The 22,987-nt window shown below is 30.6% G+C and overlaps 4 protein-coding genes across 4 annotated transcripts; 1 reads left to right on the top strand and 3 right to left on the bottom strand.

Moving 5' to 3' along the window:
* Positions 1–3,022: 3,022 nt before the first annotated feature.
* Positions 3,023–4,179, bottom strand: LOC149879174 (uncharacterized). Its single transcript, XM_090071291.1, has 2 exons — positions 4,149–4,179; positions 3,023–3,591 (listed from the first exon to the last, which is right to left on the bottom strand). Exons 1-2 carry the CDS (start codon positions 4,177–4,179, stop codon positions 3,023–3,025), a joined length of 600 nt encoding a protein of 199 aa, XP_089927417.1.
* A 1,822-nt stretch (positions 4,180–6,001) lies between these two features.
* On the bottom strand, positions 6,002–12,483 carry LOC145181985 (5-hydroxytryptamine receptor 1E-like). The gene is made up of 2 exons (XM_090072152.1): positions 11,899–12,483; positions 6,002–7,431 (listed from the first exon to the last, which is right to left on the bottom strand). Exon 2 carries the CDS (start codon positions 7,333–7,335, stop codon positions 6,232–6,234), a length of 1,104 nt encoding a protein of 367 aa, XP_089928278.1. The 5' UTR covers positions 7,336–7,431; positions 11,899–12,483; the 3' UTR covers positions 6,002–6,231.
* Positions 12,484–15,656: 3,173 nt separating this feature from the next.
* On the top strand, positions 15,657–17,109 carry LOC149879173 (uncharacterized). The gene is made up of 2 exons (XM_090072155.1): positions 15,657–16,380; positions 16,528–17,109. Exons 1-2 carry the CDS (start codon positions 15,721–15,723, stop codon positions 16,765–16,767), a joined length of 900 nt encoding a protein of 299 aa, XP_089928281.1. The 5' UTR covers positions 15,657–15,720; the 3' UTR covers positions 16,768–17,109.
* Positions 17,110–18,880: 1,771 nt separating this feature from the next.
* Positions 18,881–21,228, bottom strand: LOC145181986 (uncharacterized). Its single transcript, XM_090072154.1, has 3 exons — positions 20,990–21,228; positions 20,737–20,850; positions 18,881–19,993 (listed from the first exon to the last, which is right to left on the bottom strand). The coding sequence occupies exons 2-3, from the start codon at positions 20,846–20,848 to the stop codon at positions 19,161–19,163; spliced, it is 945 nt and encodes a 314-aa protein (XP_089928280.1). The 5' UTR covers positions 20,849–20,850; positions 20,990–21,228; the 3' UTR covers positions 18,881–19,160.
* Between the last annotated feature and the right edge of the window lie 1,759 nt (positions 21,229–22,987).

Here is a 22,987-nt window from a genome sequence, read left to right as displayed (position 1 = left end):
TCTATCAAATGACGTAGATTAATACAATAAAAGTTAAATGGTAGTTATAATGCGACGATTATAATGTTTCTAAAAAGAGTTGTAAATTGATGATTAGTTATAATTTATAAAATTCTTCCAATCAACAAAATAAATTGTCCTCAAATCCAAACTATTGGGGCGCTTTCCGGTTTCGTTGAGAACGTCTGGGAAAAGGGCTAGGTTGTACTTCTGGATGAGTTCCATTTTAGATACCGTATAAAGCAAGTTTTCTCGGTCTGCAATTAGTGGTTTATTTAGTTTTGGGGTATGCTCTGAGTGAATGGAATCCTTTTTGTCAGCATTTTCAGGATTAGGATGAGGGTTTTTTTTATCTCCTTCTAATGGTGCTAAATCTCTAATTGATACAGTAGATTCTCGTTCGTTTTGATATTTGGTTCTGCTTCTATTAGATTGGCTTCTTCTACTAGGGGATCGTATTTACTAGATTGAAAGTGCTTCTTTACAAATACTTTCCCTTGTTCTAGCAACCAAGTTGGGATAGATTGTCCGTTTGTAGATCTCCGTGGAAAATTGCTGAACCTTTCCTGTGGTGTTGCATTTATTGCAGTACAGAGTAAAGAACGTATTGAATGTAAGGCATCTTGTAACACAATTTCCCAGTTTTCGACTGGTAGATTTTTCGATTTGAGGGCTAATATTATTGATTTCCATATTATTTCGTTAAAGCGCTCTACTTCTCCGTTTCCTCTAGGATTGTAAGGTGTCGTTCTGCTCGTTGCAACGCCTCGAGTATGAAGGAAAGTACTTAGTTTCTCTGACGTTAGAGAGCTGCCTCTGTCAGAATGAACATAAGCAGGAAAGCCAAATAAAGAGAATTGATTCTTAAAACACTTTATTACCGACGAGGAAGAAGTACCAGGTTAAGCGAAAGCAAATGGGAATCGTGAGTATTCATCAATAATTGTAAAGGTGTAACGATTTTTAGTTGATGTTGGAAGTGGGCCTTTAAAATCTATGTTAAGGCGCTCGATGGTTGGGTTGCTTTTATAAGATAAGTACTGAGTGGTTTGTAGAATCGAGGTTTCAGTTCGCAGCAGGTAATGCACTGGTTTACAACACTTTTAATCTCTTCTATGGAGTATGGTAAGTTTTGACTGTGGACAAAATGATTCATTCTTGTAATGCCTGGGTGGCAGAGATCATCATAAAGCTCTTCTAATTTTACTTTATTGTTGCTTACATACGAACAAAGTGAGCTTTCATTTTTTGATCATTTTTGAGTCAGTAAAGCGGAGCATGAGGAACCTGTTAAACAATCAGCTGCTTGGTTATACTTACCTGGTCGATACCGTATGTCGTAGCTGTAGCAACCAAGTTCAGTACGCCATCGCATAATTTTATCGTTTATAATTTTGCCTCGATGGTTCTGATTGAACATATACGGAACAGCTTGTTGGTCGGTTACTAAGGTAAAATGACGTCCGGTTAAGTAATGTATCCACTTCCGAAGAACTTCTACAATCGCGTATGCTTCTTTTTCATGCCGGTTGGTGCGTTTCATGTTGGTTTTGAGATTTCGAGAAGAAGGCCATTGGCTGACCATTTTAGTTTAATGTTGCAGCCAACGAAAAATCAGAGGTATCCGTTTCGACAACAAATGAGATCGTTTCCTCAATTGTTTTTACAACAGCATTTGCAATATCGTTCTTTAGTAGTTTAAAAGAGTCTGTGGCTTGCTGGTTGAGTGGGAATGTTAGACACTGTAACAATGGACGAATTTTTTCAGAATAGTTACGGATAAACATTGAGTAGTAGGGGAAGAGTCCTACAGTTCTTTGTAAAGCTTTACCATTTAGAGGTAAAGATAAATTAAGTAGGGGTTGCAATCTTTCTGGGTCTGCCTTTGTGCTATTATAAGATACAATATAGCCAAACAGATTTATTGAACTAAAATTACACTTTTGCTACTGTTAAAAGTAAGCTTGTTTTCCTTCTCTGCTTCGTATAATTTCTTTAAACTAAAGTCGTGTTCAGCTTAAGTCATCCCTGCTACCGAAATATTATCTAAACACGCGAAGGTGTTTTTTAAAGAGTTCTCAATTACAAATTCGTCAATTTTCCGTTGGAAAACAGCAACGGCATTTGTTAGACCGAATGGCAACCGAGTAAATTGATATAGTTTGCCATCAGCTTCAAATGCTGTATATGGCTTGTCTTCTGTTAGAAGTGGTATCTGATGATAGGCGCTAGTAAGATCAAGAGTACTTAAAAAGTGGTACTTGGACAATTCGTTAATTTGGTCTTCTATTCTGGGTATAGGATAGGTATCGAGGTAAGTGAACTTATTTGTAGTTTGGGAATAATCAACACACATTCGTTTTTTGTGTCATTCATTTGTAGTGATTACAATTTTTGCCCTCCAAGGTGAGTTACTTGGTTTTATAATTTCTTCCTTTAATAATTTCCTAATTTCGGACTGAATGAACAGCTTATCAACGTGACTGAATCTTCGGTATTTAGTTGAAATCGGTCGACAGCCTTTGGAAAGATTTGCAAATGATGTTGCAGGTGATATTTGCGATTTCTTTACGCTACAAACTGACAAAGGGGGTAATATTCCTCCAAAAGGGATTGTTATATTGCTATGCTGTTTCATAAAAGCTTGACCAAGGATAATATCAGCGCATAAGTTAGGTAAGATTGACCAGGTGATATTAGCATACTTTTGGTTTTGGAAAATCATATTTACCCTACAGTAGCCTTGGGTTTTTGTACTCAGCGATGATAATGGCATCGATACGCTGCCGCTACTTTTCGTATATGGGATTTGGTAATTATCTACTATGTATTTGTTGATAAAGTTGTCCGAGCTTCCCGTATCTGTTAATGCAGAAAAGTTCCACCCATTTATTTCCACTTTCCGAATTGCGTTCGAAAGACAATTAGTTGTCCCAGCACTAACCATTGCTAGTATACCATCGGATTTAGTAATAGCTAATGAATTGTTTAATTTACACACTTTTTCAAAGTGTCCTCGTTTTTAAAATTTGTGACATGTAGTCTCTTGAGCAAGACAAGCACTGCGTGGATGGCGATTGTTTCCACAAAAATTACACAGTTTTGTGGACGGCGGTGAAGTTAGTTGATTATCATTGTACTTTCTTGCATTATGCATTCCATTGATTTGGGGTACGCTAGATTGGTACTGTTCCGAGTGCTTTTGAGCAAGTTCTAATGAGCGTGCTTGGTCGAATGCCGATGTTAGTGTGAGCATCGTGTTTTCCAGTAGCCTTTGGTGTATTATGCTTGAGTTTAAGCCAGTGATAAACGCATTCCTAATAGACTCATCACAATAAACATCGGCTATTACTGCTTTGAGGTTGCAATCTTTTGCAAGAGTTCGGAAAGCTTGCACAAATTCCTCTAGTGTTTCGCCAGCTTGTTGCTTACGTGTTGCCAATTGATGCCGAGTTAATATTTCGTTTTTTGGTTTAACGTACAACGATTTGAGAACGTCGTTCGCATTTCCAAAACATAGTGAATCGGATATGCATTCATAAATAGTTGGTGATACGAAGTTTATTAATATTCTTAGTTTTTCGTCAGATTCTAAAGATAAAAAGAAACTTTTGAGAGTTTTAAAACAGTGAGTCCATTCTTTATCTGATGTTGAAGAATTTGGATTTGCGTCAAATCTTTCAGGACGCAGATTTTTTCTCCATAAAAATTAATTTTACTTTTTTTTTTTTTTAATTTTTTAATTTTTTTTATATTTGATAGATAAATTAAAATAATAACACCTCTTAACTTCAAAAGTTTTATCTATCAAATATTAGATAGATATCAAATATTAAATAAACGTAGATTAATACAATAAAATTTAAATGGTAGTTATATTGCGACGATTATGTTTCTCAAGAGAGTTGTAAATTGATAATTAGTTATAATTTATAACACTGCTATAACTTTACAAAAGTAATGAACACGTTTTGTAACTTGGAATATGAAATACCACGTTATAAAACATCGATCAGTTCAAAGACTTTTTTTCGCTTTGCTATCACCTTTCTGATTATGTTTAATTTATTTCATTTTTAGTTTAATTTATTTTTGCATAATAACAAATGATTGCTATATTTTTGATCTTTTATCCTGACTTGATATACTTCTAAGGCCTTTTTTTCGCTTTGCTATCATCTTTCTGATAATGCTTAAGTCTCTTTGCATAATATCATAAATGATTGCTCTATTTTTGATCGGAAAAGAATTTTCAGCAAACCTTTGATTCTGACTTCAATGTAAATCCACAAAAAATCACGCGTTTTTTTGAAGATTCTTTTGATTATTAAATATTTGTTGTTTTTAATCAAAAACAAAAAAAAACTCTTTTAGTTAAAATTTTATAAAGAAAGAAGTTTGCAACAAAACCTATGCAATTGCCGGTATGAATTATGCAGAAGCGAAATATAAACAAAAAAATCAAAACATTGAATTCATCTTCATTTGTTACCAATGTTACCAACAGAACGGACTCGCAGGCAGTTATTCTTTCAAGTTCAACAGTTGAGAAAAAACATGATTGTTAATCTGTGATCCTTACTGTTATAAACTTAATCAACAAAAGCTTATCTAGTTATATTTTGAATCGTATGAACAAAAATTGAGCAAAAACATATCTTTTTGATTATTTCTACCAAAACTACATAGGTACACTACATTACAGGTGCTGGTCTTCTGCTCCCTGTCTTGCAGCCTACTGGGTGATTAATTTCTCTTTTTTTAAACAGTTTCCCGTCAAGGATTTTTTAATTTGGTCCCTTTATTTTACTTTTATTACTTTTATTATTTTTTTTCTTTTTTTTTCTTATTTCTCCTGACATTTTTAAAAAAATGTTACACATAGTAGAACTGTGCAGACTGTACAGACTGCACTTTCCTTGGTCAAAAGCGCCAAAGCACTGATCAAGATATATATATAAACTTTTTTATCCGTCACTGGAATATAAGTTATACCATTACTCACCCAGCCCACAGCTGACTTCATGCAAAATGCAATCAAATAAAACAAAGCAATTCACGACATACAACGCAAACCAACAAATAGTGATGTGAGTCATAGTGAGTTCACAAAAATTAGAATGAAGCAAAGATAATAAGAAATTTGAGTTAAAAAAAAAGTAAAATGGAGTGAAGATTAAAAGAAAAAGAAAAAATTGAAAAAAAAAAAAAAAAGTTGTAAAAGATGTAACCATAACAACACCATTAATATTTATAAAACATATAGCAAAATTAACCGGTAACCGGTAAACAAACTGGAAATCAAACAAATCAAACATTTCAGCTGTACAACGTCAAAACACAGTATCTGTATTTTTCATAATTGGATATGAAAATGGTTTTGTAAGTTACGTTGGGCCGCCAACTTAACTTCATACTTATCACTTGAAATTTCATACTATGAAGCTTCAAGTGATAAGTATGAAGTTAAGGAGGCAGCCCAACGTACTTTACAAAATCATTTTCATATCCAATTATGAAAAATACAGATACTGTGTTTTGACGTTGTACAGCTGATTTGTTATGAATATCATTAATGATATTGTGATTTAAGAAATTTTGATGAAAAAAAAAATAAAGGGTGAATAACATTTCAAAAAAATATGGTCAGAAGTAAACAGTTTAATAAGATAATAATTTAAACCGGCATTTGTTTATTTTGTTGTGTTTTTTTATTTAATGAATTATAACAAATAATGACCAATTTTATGTTCGATTTAATTTAAATTACTGGATTGGTTTGTAAAGCTTGTTCTTTGGTAATATAACTTACTTTGACTTCGTATTTCTTCTATTTTAATAAAAAGGAGGAAGGAGGAGAGGTGAGGGGGATTAGAACTAAAGTCGTATTTTAGTCAGGGCGACCATTAAATTCTTTGATTTCCATTACTTTGTTTAGTGATATATATATTTTTTACCTTTTAATTTTTGTAATAAACATATAATAGTCAAATGATAAACATTTTTCTGAGATATATGCTGATATTTCTATACACATTTATGTACAGCGTGCATTTATATACAGCGTGAATTTATATACAGCGTCTGTGTAAAGATTAATCATTAAACTTTTTTTTTTTTTTTACCAAAATGCCATAATATTAGGTGGTATAAACTAGATAGATAAAATGTTGCAATAAATGTTTTTTTTTTCAACAAATATCCAATAAATCGATTTTGCTCTTGGTTCATTTACTTTCTGCAGCGTAAAATATCCACCATTGAGCGTTTAAACTGGTGGTTAATTAAACCATAAATAAGAGGGTTTAACGCACTATTTAAAAACCCTAACCACATTGTCACTGTGTCTGCTGCGTCTATATTGTCAACTAACTTTAAAGTTCTGGCTATGTTGAAAACACAGTAGGGTGCCCAACAACATATAAATGTTACCACAACTATACTTATAGTCTTTAGAAGTTGAAGCTCTTTGGTGCTTACGCCTACCAAAAGACTTCTTTGCGAACGAAGCTTTTTAGTCACCCAATTTTTAACCGTTAAAAATGATCTAGGATGCTGCTTTTCAAAACTATATTCATATACATTTTGTGCTTGGTATTCTTCGTCTTTGGATATGCTATTGTTTAATGAACAGCCATTAGTACTAGAAACACAGTCGACGTTGTTGTAATCCAACGTGTTTTCCTCTTTGTAGCTTTTGTCATTAATAGTTGTACTAAAACTGTCGTTGGCCACTATTTGATGCGAGAGATGAAAATGACGAAGTTTTCGGAAAATAAGGCAGTAGCAAGTAATCATGATAATTATATTAATTATGAGGCCAAACAAAGCAATAGTTAATGTATGCCATAGGTCCTTATGAAACAATACCGTGCAAACCTCTTTCCCAGGTTCAAATCCCAGTTCACCCCAGCTTAAAAAAGGTGTTACCGATAAAAAAAGAGAAATGCTCCATACGAAAATAATGCCACATGCTGCACTTTTTTTAGTATTCAAGCGATAAGTACGTTTTACCACAAAAAAATATCTCTGCAGGCTGATGCCTGCTAAGGAAAAAACCGATGTTAAAGTGATGGTTAGCTTCATTACTGCAAACACTTGACAAGCTTTGAAACCGAATACCCATTTTGAGAAATAAATACCTACGAATGCAGTAGGCATGATTAATAGTGCTTGAAGAAAATCAGCAATCGCCATATTGAAAATAAAAGCGTTTTGCAGCTTTCTGAGCTTCTTAATCTTTATACAAATCATAATCATCATAAAGTTTCCCAATAAAGCAGTAATGTTTATTAGGATAAGCGAGATTGTCTTTATCCATGCTATGTAATCCATTTTGTATAGTGCCTTTACCTTCAAATGTTGACAGCGTGCGAGGTTTTTTTTCAACTGTTTAATATTCTCCTTTTTACTTTTGTTACGTTTTTGTTCCTAAACATATTTTTACATTTAAACAGATGTTAACTAAAATTACAAGCAAAAAATATTGTTTACCATTTTTGTTATTGCTGCGTCATATAATATAAAAATATCATCGATAATATATATATATATATATATATATATATATATATATATATATATATATCATATATGTCAACTGTTAACTTTTTTATGATAAAAAATGAAAAATAAAAAATGTCTTAATTTTTTTTTTTACAATAAAAGCTTAACAGTAAATTTAAAAACTCTTGAATATTATAAGGCAACAAAGCATCTTTAAACAGTTTTGAAAACTGTTTCAATAAAATTCTCACATGCAAAAAAGTCCATATTTTTAAACCGTTATAAAAAACCATCCTTACAGCATGTTAGCTGTTGAAATTTCAATTTAATATGAAACCTAAAAAGTGATTCAATTTGGATTCAAAAATTTGAAATATTTTAAATAAAATCATCTTATTTTGATCATAAATAATGAATCGTTCCCAGCGAAATACCTGGAGATCCGAAGATCCTAATGGTATAAAATTAATAGCAAAGTCCAAAATCTTTATATGTTGATTTTTATTTAAGAATGATCAGCTATCCACTTGGCGATCCTCTCAGTGAGTTTATGTGAATAACGAACGCAAATTTCTGCTGAGTATACTTAAATATAAATAACTTTAGAAGCAGTATGCATAGTTAAGCATTTTCATGATATTCACTTTTTAGTACAAAATCTTTTTTATCTTCTGAAACTTTTTAAAAGAAAAACTCTGCTGTAAAAAAGTAGCTGTCATATAAATTTTGTTTCTAACAACACTGAACTGCGTTTGAAAACTGCTATTTTTAAATAATTACAGGGTGCTGAATCCGAAAGTGTAACTTATTTTTCATAATAAAGTTATGTTTTCATGAAAATTTTTGAACACAGGCACCATTGATATAAAATAAGTAAAAAAGATTTTTTTAAAGTTTTCTACGACATCAAAAGTGTTGTTTATCATCCTTCAAATAAAAGCCAATTTTTTTAAATTTTGGGGGGGGGGGGGGGGGGGGGGGGGCAGTTAAATTAAAATTTCAGTTTCAGTAAAAAGTTGTATATGAGCAACTCAAAGCAACTACTTTTGGATGCTGGTCAGTGTAGTTACAAGTGCGCAACAAAGATTGTGTTGAATCTTAAACCTTAATTTAAGCCTAATATTAGGATTCATGATCGTAAGCAGTTTCGTAATATTTTCCATTACAAACTACACTTTCAAGAACTCACGGTACTTCACGACTTTTCATAATTTTTCACGAGATTTTACGATACTTCACGCTTTTTCACGACTTTTCATAACAATAAACCATATTTAACAATGAATGAAAAAGATATTGCTAACTGCAGAGGGGAAAAGATGTTTCAAGAACTCTTCCCTTTTTTAAAAGTTTTTCAAAAGAAAAATAAAGGTTAATAAAAAACTATTTTGTCAATTGCAAACTCTATTTACGTTGAGTTTGCTCCTTTTCTATTGTAAACGAAGCACCAACCCTTGAAGATTACTATCGATAACTCGTTTTTTATTTTTCGGACATGTTATCTTTCAGCTGCTCAATAGCTGAAAATAATAAAATAAAATAAAATAAAATAAATTAAAAAAAAAAAAAATTGTAGCTACAAATTTCACAACAAAAAATATAATTAGATCATCAAATTTATCGGTCGATGCTGAGTTCCACCTGTTAGATTTTGTGTTCGGATCCAAAAAATATTTTGAGTGTAAAGCAGTTTTATTTGGGCTTTAAAAATCTAAAATTTACGAAAACGTGCTACACTTTAGATCAAATTAATGATAGTTATTAATGTTAATGATAATTTGTTAAAGTAACTAACAAACTATCAACATTAAAGTTGATGAAGTAATTCGAGAGCTCTCGCAAAGTTTTTCTCAAAAAATTTTTCTCACAAAGTAAAAATATAAACCATTAGATTTCACAAAATTTGGAGAGTATTGCTGGCTTTAATTATTAATGCGCAAAGTTTTAAAAACGAAACTTTTCGAAAAGGTATTTCAAGGGAGGTGTGTCCAGGAATTTCGCTTAAACTTTCATTTCCTTTAAAAGATAAGAAAGTAAGTTCCTATAAACCATGAACAATTTAAAGAATTTTGATTGTAAATAGTAATCTTTAAAACTTGTGACATTTACTATAATAAAACTGAAATACTAAACTAAAACTGAAAATTCAAGAGAATTATTAAGCTGCCGCAGAGTTGATGCTGAATTTGGTATTACTAAAAGGTGTGATTTATGTAGATATTATACCTATCACCAACCCAATTTTAAGGTCTGCTTGCTCATTATACTGTATACCATTCTTATCATACTGAAAAGAGCTTCATTCCAAGAGTAAAGGGAAGAGAATGATAGAGAAGTTGTCATGTTTTAAATGTTTTCAAAAATCTTAACAGATTTTTTTTTTTCGTCTTAAGAGCAAGAAGAGAAAGTGAAAAAATTATTTTGATTAATCTAACTAATTAAACAATTAGCTGAATAACTAATTAATGAATTAGCTATATGACCTAGTTATTGAAAAACAAACAGATTATTCAAGAGGTGTTCATTCATCAACAGCTTTAGTTTATAATGCCGTAGCAACAAATATTAAAAAAAATTATAAATAACAAAAACAGCGAAATTAATAATAAGAAGAAAAATTAAATTAAAAATACTACTAATAGTAGTAATAACATGAAACTTAAGAAATTTTGGGAGATGCACTCGAACTTTAATAATCACGTAGTAAAAAACAAGCACATAAACGCATTTGGAGAATTAATACTGCAATCGATGAAAATAAGCTGCAGGGTGTCTATTATATTAAACCGTTGTAGACTCTAAGAAAAAGCATGTCCAAAGAAAAGAAGTAGCCAGTCAAGCTTATGTTAATTCGTAGCTTAGTAATAGTGAAAGAGTTGCTTTCAAAACAAAAACAGTAAACAGCGAGTTGAAAAATTTTTCATGTAAATCCTAAAATCATTAACAACTTTTAATCATCTTACAATTTTTGAAATATTTATGAAAACAATTTAAAATCATGATAGTTATAAAGTTTAAAAAAGTTGGAAAGAAAAATTTTTTAATGAATTCAAAAAAAAATCTGCAAAACATCAAACAAAATAAAACAACCAAGTACTTGTATATCAAAAGGTCAAAAGGTAAGTACTTGCATATAGAAACAGGTAAATATTTGTTTAAAACGAACGAAATATTTATAAATATTAAAAGGCTATTTATTTGTATGGCGAAAAAGAACTGTATGTTATGAATGAAAGACTTGAATTGATTTTTCCAAATGAAATGAGACACTTAACGCCAAAAAGTCATGATTTATATCTACGTACAAACGGCTTTAATTTCAAATTTAGACTTTTTATATAATTTATATCTATTATAGTATTTAACAATATTTAAGAAAATTTGCTCATACAATGAGTTCACTTTTAAAAGTGAGGAACAAATAAAATGTGATAAAATTAGAATCAGAGAAAATCAAAAAGTGAAAAAAAAAAAAAAAATTTATCAGTGTAACACTAGTTTTAAGTGCTCTCTTTAGTTAAAATAACTTTCAGTATCGGACTGGTTTTCACCTGGGATAAAAGCTTCTTCTCCTATAGTCGTTAAACTAGTCGTACTGTTGTGTACCAATGTGCAAATTTCTTGAGTTCCCAGAGAAAGAAATTAATTAAGTTTTAAGAATATTGAATGAGTAATTATTAAGAATGTATAGATGGAGAATTAATAGGTAAAGAGTAGATGGATGAAAAACATATAGATGAAGAATGCACGGATGAAGATTAAATTGATGATCTCTCATGATGGTGACAGACAGTAAAGTAAAAATAAAGTATTTAAATGTCTTTTCAGGAAAGCGTTTCAACTAATTGTATAGTTTTTGGTGGAGTAAAAAAAAGATTTTTCGCCATGAAGCAATAGTTATGAATCCAAAATAAAACTTTTTTCAAAATTTAACTTTGAACAAAAATATTTCATGAGAAGTTCATTGAGTTTTATATTTTATTTAAATATAAATCTATTCTCGATGAATCACTTCTTTGCCTATTGGCTAAGATCAAGTATTGCTAGTGCAGGTTTACCAAATATTAAACTGATGCTTTTTATGAAGGAAAACTCTTGGACAACTTTCTACAGGGTATTTGTCGGAGAAGAGCAGGCAGTTCTCAAGGAATTAGCTGGCGGGCTTGAAACACAATACCTCAAGTATAAAATCTATTTCATTTTCAGAAAAGAAATGCGAAGAACTTCCTGTAAACAAATACATTTTCTGCACTGGACCCTACTGCAACAAACTACATTCTACTTCTTTATTAATAAGCATCAAGTCAAAAAGCAAAAAGTATTATGTATGCATATACGGAAAATATTTATATACGTAAATATATATAAATAAAAGTACTACAAAAGTGTTACCTAACAAGTAATACTTCGGGACAACCTCTTTTGTAGCATGTGATTTACGTCTTTCGATTAATAAACTCTTACACCTTTTACAACTTTCGATGAAGTATCAATTATAATTGTTGTAATGACAATTTCTTAGTCGCGTTTATAATCTTATCGCATAACTGACATTCATTATCCTATTGCAAACATACCAGTCTTAATCTTCTCAAATTTATTCCCGTCGATTGCACTTTTCTCAACATAATCAAACAAATAAACCATCCTACGCAGCTCGAAATAAAGTACGACAACAACTCGAAACCAAAAATTAAAATTTTTCGCAGAGGTTTTATAAACTTTGACAAGCTGAAACCAAATCGTGTTACGTCCTGTCAAAAAATATTCTTCTTGTAAATAAGATTACAAGGAAATTGTATTTAACTTTACCCATAAACATCTTGCATGTAACAAACTCATTAATTAAATATAGATTTTTGTTTTTGTCTGCTGACTTAAATACCTTGATAACATTTGGATGCCGCCTATCGACAAGAAGCTTTTTTTATTTTCTAACAACTTTCTAACAAACTTTTTTTTGAAAAACCTTTTCATTTAATACAAATAACATCCTTAAAACAAATGAAGGGCTCGATTAACAAACAGCTCGATTATATGTAAAAGACAATATTTGCAGTAAATTTTGCGAAAGATATTAGGTAAATGATTATTGATAGATTTAGTAGACAACAATTATTAAAAGTCTTTGGGATTTCGATAAAAAAAATTATTCACGATGACTCATTTTAAGAGTGGGTAAATAAGGATTTAAAAAGCGGTGCCGTTTTTTTGTTTTTACAGATGTTGCTTCAAATGTTACTGCAGATGTTGCTGCAGATGTTGCTGCTTCTTGACAAATTTTTGATCTTATCGTTACAGAAAAAACCTTTTATAAATTATGCTGGAAATAATTGATCAATAGACAAATATAGGAAATCCGAATTCGATGACTTAATCAAAAACAGAAGCTTAAAGCCGTTATTAGTTGAAGGTTTTATTAATCCTTCAGATGTTTAATAAACTTGCTCTGTTTATAATCGAATGCTGTTTTTAAAAATAAATTTATGCTGACATCATTAATTTCCATCTTTTGAGCGTTTAAAGTATTGTTAATACTTTCGGCTGTTGTTTTTACTTCATTTCATTTTCATCTTTAACAACTGTTGTATGACAGTTTTTTAATTTATGCTAACTATTTAATTTATATCTACTTTTTAAATCATGGCATTTTTTAAACTGGAGCTGGTTGGGTAATTTTAATATACACTCTTTATGGTTATGGCTAATAATCTGTGGTTGTGGAGGCTGTAATCTGCAACCTAGGCATCAGTCTTTTGTTTTTACATAAAAGAGCAGAGGATTCCCTTTTTGCTTAAAATACAAAATGGGGTTTTCAAAATTCGTCGTTTAAGGGCCTGTTTATATGGACAAGGGCTAGCCCGTTTGCCGAGCTAGCCCGGAAAACGAACCAGTTTTAAAATAGTGTTTATATGAATTTTTTGCCAAAAAAATAAAAAATGATATCGAGGTCAGCCTGGCTTTTTCTAGCAGGGCTGGCCTCTTTATCGGTAAAATAATAACTTTAAAGATGGCGGCTAGCGACAAAAAAAAACATTGCATTTTAACAATATGTTTAACTGGTATTATAACACAAATAATGCTTCTTAAAAGCCTAATTGTGTTATATAAGCTTTACAAATTTAAATTTGATAATTTTTTAACTATTATTCTTTTACGAAAACGATCACAATCACTTCAAAAGATGAAACAAGCAAGAGAGAGGTGCCTTAAAAGAAAAAATCGTTGTTGCTGGTTTAAAACTGGCAGAACTGATTTATGGTGGCATAATATAATAACTGGTGTAGCTCCCATTGATGTATGGAAAACAAATTTTAGCCTTTCACGGTTTCTTTTCATGAATTTGGTTTCAGAATTAAGCCCTTATTTATCTCCTGACCCTTTTTCGCCTAACTCTAGAGCTCTATCAGCAGATAAAAAAGTAGCTATTACTTTATATTACCTAAAAGATACTGGATCTTTGGTAAATATAAAAGAAAAACAACTAAAATTTTAATTACAAGGAAGTTGTCAGTTTTATTATTAAATTTATTATTTTACGCGGAAGCTTTCAAATTTAAAAAATGTAAGAGTTTATACGCATGCGTACAAATTTATATAAGAAATTAACCAGCCCGTTTGCCAAGATCTCGGCAAAAAAAAGTGAGATCTCGCTATCCGGGCTAGCTCGTTTATTCATATAAACGCAAAATAAAATTAAGTTAAAATATTGATGACGTCGATATCTCGGCAAACGGGCTGGCTCGGCAAACGAGCCAGCCGGCTTTCCATATAAACAGGCCCTAAATTTGAATTTTAAGTACAAAATTTAAATTGTGACTGTTCGGCTCTGACTTCTTACTTTGGAAGTTTCAGGAGAGTTTATTTATTTCCTATATCTGGAAGGAGAATATTTTTTTTCTCCCAGATAATGTTTACTTTTCTTCCAGAATGCTGAGCAAAAGCAAGGAAAAAAAACTTTTGATCTGCAATTATCACTTTCCATCCATTTCTACTGCAAAAATTGGAAATGCAATTTTTTTTGGTTTGACGAAGTTTGAAATCACCATTGCGTAGGCAATTGAAGTCCGAGTATGGTTTGCGGTGCAATTTCTTTTTATGTCACAAATTAATGTATAATGATTTCTTTTGCAATTTGGTAATATGTCCTCTTGCTTTGATAAACCTGAACTCTGTGTTTATCTCCCGATCTAATTTTAATTTCTAGACAAGGACTTAAAAATAAAAAAAATTATTATTTTTAAGTCTTTATTTAGAAATTAAAATTAGATCGGGAGATTTTTAATTCCTGGACACACCTCCCGCTAAATATTTCCCCACCAGATGCAGCTAAATAAACATTGAAGTCATTCGCTGATGATATTTTTTATGTCATTTTCTTCAAAATGCTTTTGCAGATCATGTCGCAGTGGAAATAGATCTAGACAGCAAAAAACCGTTTAATAACTAAAAACAAAACTACTTTAAAATCTACTTCAAGCTTTAATTTAAAATTGCTCGTTGTTACGAATCCATCGAAAACTGTTTTGCTTTCACAGAAAAAAAAAATCTCTCAAAGGTATTTCTTTCACTTAATCAAATCTTGATTAAAATGAGGAAGTAAAACTCTTTCTGGGATTTGACCCCCTCACCCCGTTCCCTCCAACTTGAACTAGGTACTGCTTAAAATTTTTTTAAAAAAGAGAACTTTTTTTAAAAAAATAAAATTTTTAATACAGTTTTAAATTTCTTGAACTTTTGGCTCATAGTTTTTAACGTTAATTAAAAAAAAAAAGTTGCCAATGAAACACAGAAAAAATTTTGATGCACTTTTCCAGAAACTCAAAAAAAAATGTTCAAAAGCATGTCTTATGTTGGATGATTAAAAAAATTTTTTAAAGAAATACTTTCTAAAGTTCGTAAACCGGATTTGTTACTCAAACAATTGCATAGCCTGATAATTATCAAATGAGTAATAAAACCGCGTGTTCAATTATTTAATTCAGCAACGGTAAAACCAGGCTTCTTTATAACATCAAATTGATATTACTCAAAACTTGAAATTTATTGAAAATCAAAAAAATTTACGCATTCAGAGTCAAAAAAATTCAAGTTTGCGTCAAATTTGATGAATTAATGACGTCGATTATTTCTTGAATGTTTTTTTTTTTTTTTTTTTTTTGCAAAAAGTAACTGCTAAATGATGTTGCCGTCAGAGTTAGTTCCGCTTTCAAAATGTCGCTGAATTTACGAGACAGGCAAAAAGAAGAGAAAGCACTCGAAGACCTCTTCTTTCATAGCTGCGATAACATTGAAAAATTTTTTCCAAATATCCTCTCTAATTTTGCAAATAAATCAAACGAAAAGTGTTTATCGAGATGGGAGAACGTCTTTGTTAGTAAAAATGCCGACTCTTCCGCATCAAAAACAAGTAACACGTTAGAAAAAGATAAATTAGAGTTAAAAGCATTTGATTCAAAAAAAAAATCACAATCCAAACATTCAAATTATAACAATACTTTTTCACATTACGAAAATATAGAAGAGTATGCTAGACAATATCGCGAAGTTGTCAAGCAAAAATGCTTTGTTGCTCAGTTAAATAAAGAATTGTGCATCAAAAGTTTTAGTTATTGCGACGTTGCTAAGTGTCTTCAAAGAATAAAATCAGAGTCAATCGCCCATAAATCAAGTTTTTTATCTAGCTCTTACAAAATTCCCCGAAAAGTCGGTTATGCTGATAAGAAAGACGATAAATTAGCTAAAGTTGGCAATTCAAACCACAAAGTTGTTGATAAAAATCCAAAAGATAAAACACACGAAAGCAAAACAGCTATAAATACATATAGCGGAAGTTTTAATTCAAATTCGCTCAAGCGAGACCAATTAAATATGGTAAATAATTTCAGATACTAAATCATCAAAAACTTTTTTAAAAAACTAACCAAATATAAACTATATTTAAATTACTTTGATCTTTTTAATAAAAGGTTACACTTTTCTATTTACTCTGATTTCGTAGCATTTTCTTTTTTTGTTGAGGAAAATTGCAAGTCCCGCAATATTCACATAAACCCGATAAAGGAAAGCTCGAAATCTCTCAACATTAATTCGTCTACAAACTCAAAAGAAACTTGTCAAGATTTGATAAAATATTCCACAACTTTAAAAAAGACGGCTAACCAAAAATTGAGTAAGCAAGAAATTACAGCCAGCCGATGCAATTCATTACAAGCATGTCTTACGTCAATCAATATTGGTATTAAAAAAAGTAGGAAATGAAAACTGACAGATTTTTTCACAGCTCAATTTTAAAAATTGAGTTTTTATTGAGTTTACTGCGTTATCGAGGAATTGAGCGTTTAAATGTTTAATTCGCCAAAAATAGCTTTTACTTACCACAGAGAGATTTCGTAAGAGTTTTGTAATGAAGGAAGGGTACGAGGAGTGTGTTTTTTTTGGTTGTCTTTGAACCTTTTTTATCCCAAATGAATGAATACGCACGAACTCAACTATAACAATAACCAAGAATATTACAAAAATATTCCATGAAATATCATCTGCTTTTCCTATAACTTTTATATTTCTTTAAAAGTAAGATAAATGTATAAAAAAGGAATTATAGATGGACAAAATTAAAAGTCCTAGAGACCCAAGAAAGTTTTTTGTTGCTAAGTTTTTATTTTCGTTTTTTGAGGAAGAGAGTATAATCTGAATATTACAGAACTGGATGTTTTACATAATATTTGTTGAGCTGAAGTTTTTTCATTCTGCTGTTTAACCCCAAATGCATTTTGTTGAGATCTACTTAACCTTCGATTTTTATTTTACGTTCTTTTTTTCTTGTTTTTATGCAGCCATAAAAATCCGGCATGGTTCCTTTTTTAATTTAAGCGGTTTATATTGTGGGTACAAATAAGCTTTGAGGGTTTACAAAAAATGGCGTAACTAGCATTATATCGCAGCGGACCATTTTGTAACTATATTCTATTTGAAAAGTCATCGTTTTCCACTAAAAATTAGTTTGTGTCATCGTGTTCGTGTTGCTGAAGTTTAAATGGCTTTCTTTGTACTCTAGCCATGTCAACCTTTGTACCAACAAAACAATAATTTGCAGGGAGCACTGATTTTTTTATTTCAGCTTAATGAAAAGTGTAGCTGATGGATATTGATTGCTGTGAAAAGCACATGGAGAACATACTCCATCAATAAAAACATCTAAGTACTGGTTCCGGCGGTGATTTCAACACCAGTAACAAAGAACGCTAATGGAGGCTAGTAAAGTTTGAAGACACTGAGTTTGAGGCATCATTGGACCAAGATTCATTCCAAACTCAAGAGAGACTTAAAACCTTTGGAGTGACTCAACAAACAATTTCAAATTATCTAAAGGCTATGGATATAGTGCAAATAAAAGAAAATTGGGTTCCGTATGAATTCCAACCGAAAAATGTTGAGCGTCGTTTTTCAAGAGCAAAAAAAAGCTTTAAAAGGAAATTCGGAAGGGTTTTTATACATTGAATTGTGAGGGGGGGGGGGGGGGATGGACGACGATTAAGTTGGGTTGATTCTTGGATCGCCTCAAAAGAGGAGAAATATTTTTAACGCGGAATCCGTATGCTGTCTGAAAGACGGGGAAAAGTCTTAGCATAATACTTTGAATTAAATACACAATACCAATATCTGTGAATATATTTTCAAGATTACAAAAAACCCTTAAAACTAATGGGTACCCTTAATAATTGTCTCAATAAAAGTTCAAGCTGAAAGTAAAAGGTTTATTTGAAAGAAAACTTGCTACGAAAATATGCTACGAAAAATGCTACGAAATAATAAAATTGCCTCACTTCTCAATACGAAGTGTAAATCAATTGTTCCCTATCAAACTTAATATGAAGTGTACGCATAATCACCCTATGACTTTTTCAAGATTTCTTTGATCTTTATGAAGTTTAATAATCTTTTTCAAACTTATCTCTGGTTTATCACGAACATCATTCTGTTAAGAAAAATTTTCAAAATGTCCTGAATTGATATCTTAAAAACTCTTTATAGCAACAGCAGTGATGAAACGGGTCTCAAACGTTATTATGAGTACATTTATCATGCGTAGATTTATTATGCGTTTAATAGTTTGTACGCATAATAAATGTACCATGTCGGTACATTTATTATGCGTACAAACTATTACACGCATAATAAATATACGCATAATAAACATTATTAAATTTTACGCATAATAAATGTACCGACAAGGTTACTTGAAACCGTTGCTGCAATTTTCTTATTTAAAAAAAAACAAAAAACTTTTGTTGGTTTATTTTACAGAAGAGAAAATCGAGTTTCTGTTCTTCGAAAAGTTTAATTTTGTTTTGTGACAAATTTGAACAATAACTTTTTTTCTGATTTTTAATATTATCTAAATTTAATCTTAAAAAATGCATACAATCAATCAATTGAAATATAAATATCAATATAAATATCGGATAAAAAAGTTCTTCTATAAATAAATTTATCAACTAGTGTATTAAAAGCCGTAATAAAACTGCGAACACAATAAATATTCAATAAAAGTGCGCATCTTAATTTCTTGCCTCCAAAATATGTCAAACAAGTATTCAAAAGTTTGCAATAAAAACAAATTCAAAATTTGAATAAATATTTGAGCATTAACTTCAAGTTTTCTGTTGATGCGATTGTAAATGAAATTTTAAATTAGATATTTTACAGAATGTTTTACCACATTCAACACAAGAATGTGGCTTCTCTCCACTGTGTACCAAGCGATGGTTCCGCAGATTACCTTTTTGATGAAAACCTTTTCCACAGATTTCGCAGTTAAAATCTTTTTCTTGCGAATGCGTCTTCATATGAGTTTTCAGAGTTGACGAGCGATTGAAAGCTTTATTGCAATTTGTGCATTTATGAGGTTTTTCTGACGTATGAATAATTTTGTGTCTGCATAGTGTGCTAGATAGTCTAAACCCCTTGCTACATATGTTGCAAACAAAAGGTCTAGTCTGGGTATGGTCAGGCATACGCATATGTATAGCAAGGGTGTATTTAGTTTTAAATACTTTGTGGCACTGCCCACATTGGTATTTAGCTGGAAAGTATGAACGCGTACTTTCTTCTAATGAATTTTCAGATTTTTCTGATTCAGTTGGACTTGGAAGATTAGAAAAGGTTTTATGACGATTCCAAAATGATTTTTTACCAGAATCAGAAGGAGATTTTTTCAATCCCAAACATCCGTCTTCTTTAAGTTTCAATAATTGAGCAGCAGCGAGCAAGGTCTCTATATTTTTCCATTCAGGATTCGACGGCACTTTTTGCTCCCTGCTTCCAACATTCTTTAATGACTTTTTTTGAGACGCAATTATAGAAAGTTGGTTAAGGGGGTTAGAACCTAATGATCCATACAATTGGTTTGTCGAATTGAGTGAGCCCAGAGATCCACACGGTTGTAAAGAGTAAAGATGGTCACTAATGAATTCTTGGTACGTTTCTAAACAAAAACTCCTATAATATTAAAAAACGTGCAATTGAAAGTTTACTTCAAGATTTTAAGGAATATTTCTTTTAGTATTAACATTTGTTCCATCCGCTAAATTTTTACATTCTTACGAAACCGGTCTTCTGTTTGGGGAAAACGAGGAGGGAGAATTATTTATAAATTGGTTTAATAAATGCTAATCAACTCTAAATATTTCTTCAAACAGCATTTTTACATTTTGAATAATCAATTACTATATTAGTATTTTGTTTGCGTTCAATAAGAACATGCTAGGGACATTCAATTAGCAATCATCTCGGAAGTGGAGAAGCGCATCAATGATAAACCCTACATTTCTTCACAATGAAATGAATTATTTAAATCTAGCTCCGAGCAATAAATAATGCATTAAAACGATGCGAGCAACACCGTTAAATAACCATCTTTTTAAATATTAATAAATAATGATAAATATTAAAAAGCACTTCTAAACTTGCTATTTTTGTTTATTTTTTTTTTATGTAAATTTTTACCTAAATATTCTTAATACTTTTTTTATGTTTTTAATGAATGAAATTTGAACGAAATGTAAAATAGATGTAAACAGCAATAACATCAACGATATCTGCTACTACAACACAATTACTACTACAGCAACAACAACTTTGGAAGGAATAAAAAACTTTGAATAGAAAATCATGACCATTCTAAGTTGTAAAATATTATCTTTTTTTTAACGAAAAATTAAACCAGACCTTTCGATTCTTCTCTTTCTTTCTCCTCAACTTTTACAGTTTCATTTCCTACGTTTATCACGTCTTTTGTCGAGTCGTTAGAACTTCGTCTCATCAAAAAAGATTTAGGCATATCTGAAATGCAAACTTTTAAAAAAGAAAAAACCAGAGAGTCTTATACATAAAAATCCTTCAAAATTTTCTGAATATTTCTTATCAACTCATATAATTAAAATATCATTTAACTTCAAAAATATTTTTTCATCGTACAAACCTTTTCACTCCTTCCGACTTTAGGAACAAAAAAAAATAGCATTAAACTTTTCTTGAATAAGAAAATACTTTTTCAAATCTCAGCAACAATAAATTTTCCCATAAAAATATCTGCTCGAACCAATACCACCGCACAAGATGGTATTTTTTACTGCCTTCAAAACTAGTATTTTCAAAAAGTGGGAAGACTGCTCCTTTGACTCGTTGGAAAAAAAATTTTATTGTTGTTTATAAATAATTTATACACAAAAATCCATTTATAAATTAAAATTCAAAAGAACCAATCCGATTTCTTAGTATTATCAATTAACCAATCAAACTTTTCAAATATTTTCATTAAAAATTAAAATAAAGGAAATAGTTTCTAACGAATTTCCACCTGATATTTTTCAAACTTTCAATTAAAGTTTAAAAAGATTTGTACTGAATATGACTAATAGGGATCTAATTTGGAAGAAAAGCTTTGATACTGATCATTAAAATGACTCTGAGTTGTTTTTTAAAGAGCGTGGTAGAATACAATTATGAAGATTCAAAATTATTCGCAGACGTTTTCACATCAGACATGGTCACAAATAGTACAGAAATATTCTGCTTCATTTTCGGAAACATCTTTTAAAGATTAAAAAATCGAAATTTATTAAGCAAACACAACTTAAAATTGAGTTTTTTCGATTTCGATATAAATACATCAAAGCTGAAAAGAATCCTTTATCGTTGAATCCGATTTCATGTGAAAAACTCACCAATCAAAGTATAATTTTTTAATTGCGGTAGAGCGTCGTCTAACTGAGATTTTTTATTTTGGGATTTTTAACTTCTTTCTATCCTTTGAATTAGTGATAAATTCATTAAACTTTAAACCGTCGATGGTTATTCTTGCTCATATATTATCCTCATATGTCTATGTATGGTTCTTTTGTAAAAAGAAATATAGAAACAAAGTAAAATGGGGCGAATTTACTCATCAGTATCAAAAAAACCTGTTTAAGCTGTTTTAACATACTGTTATATTTTGCTTCGTTATTTTTATTAAAACGTAATCATTGATTACCACTCCAAGAGTGTCATGAATTGAAAAAGATGGACTACATCTTAACCTCAAGCTAATCAATACGAGCTGCATTTTTTATCATAATGCATGCACTTTTAAAATTTCTACTGCGTAGATCAAAATATTACATTCTCTTTTAAAAAAAAGTAGATGCCAAAGAATCATGAAATCATTCGCAGCAAAGTATTTTTTCTTCGAATAATTGAACATAGATTATTTGGGGCAAAATAAAAAAAAGTTTATCAATCAAATTTAAACGAGAGTGGAGACTTTTCCGGTCTAATATGTAATTATTTTGTAATTTCTTGCTTTGCCAATGTGCATTTTGCCACGAAAGTTGATTTGCCTTAAGAGTAACCGTTGCACATTAAATTTTTAAATCAGTAACAGGAATTTTAAAATAATTACCGCCTTATAAGAGTATTTTTGCAATATACTAAAAGTTGTCACAATGAGGTACGTTATTAAAATATAATAATTAAAGTAGTTAAGGTTGAAGTAAAAAGAGAATGGGTTGAGGAGTTGTTAAAGAGATTGTTCCCTGTAGTCAGTCCGCAAATTCATCGAAATATATAACACGTTTTTATTTTGTCTTATAATCAGCTACATTTCGATGGAAACTTGGACCATATGTCAACAACAACCATGAATAAATATGATGAATTGCGAGTTCACTTGTAATCACTTTAACTCGCTTTAGAACTTGTAATAATTCATGTCAAAATGCGCAATGGCAAAACGAGTAATCACAAACTTGATAAAATTTAGAGCACTTGATAAAATTTAGAGCATAGAGATTTACAGCAAAATAAGAATAAACTTTTAAAGTTTCGCCTGTTGACTGGACAATAACAGATGTTATGCAATAGTCAGAATGGATTATATCGTGGGTAAATTTAAAACGTACGTCATCGGTATAATTACATATGTAGTAATTTTATACAA

Source organism: Hydra viridissima, unplaced genomic scaffold (assembly GCF_058129835.1).
Source record: "Hydra viridissima isolate aposymbiotic clone 2 unplaced genomic scaffold, HvirCarnegie_v1 scaffold_14, whole genome shotgun sequence".
Taxonomy (NCBI): domain Eukaryota; kingdom Metazoa; phylum Cnidaria; class Hydrozoa; order Anthoathecata; family Hydridae; genus Hydra; species Hydra viridissima.
Note: the sequence above shows the minus strand (reverse complement) of the source record. Positions and strands in the feature narration are given on the sequence as shown.

Excerpts from the sequence above, each read along its gene's own strand:
- LOC149879173 (XM_090072155.1), top strand. The coding sequence starts at position 15,721 with ATGTCGCTGAATTTACGAGACAGGCAAAAAGAAGAGAAAGCACTCGAA. Across the intron at positions 16,381-16,527 it reads AGCGAGACCAATTAAATATG|GAAAATTGCAAGTCCCGCAA; the intron begins GTAAATAATTTC and ends TTTTTTGTTGAG.
- LOC145181985 (XM_090072152.1), bottom strand. The coding sequence starts at position 7,335 with ATGGATTACATAGCATGGATAAAGACAATCTCGCTTATCCTAATAAAC.
- LOC145181986 (XM_090072154.1), bottom strand. The coding sequence starts at position 20,848 with ATGCCTAAATCTTTTTTGATGAGACGAAGTTCTAACGACTCGACAAAA. Across the intron at positions 19,994-20,736 it reads AGAAAGAGAAGAATCGAAAG|AAACGTACCAAGAATTCATT; the intron begins GTCTGGTTTAAT and ends GTTTTTGTTTAG.
- LOC149879174 (XM_090071291.1), bottom strand. The coding sequence starts at position 4,179 with ATGATAGCAAAGCGAAAAAAAGGCCTTAGAA. Across the intron at positions 3,592-4,148 it reads GCGAAAAAAAGGCCTTAGAA|AATCTGACGAAAAACTAAGA; the intron begins GTATATCAAGTC and ends TTTTATCTTTAG.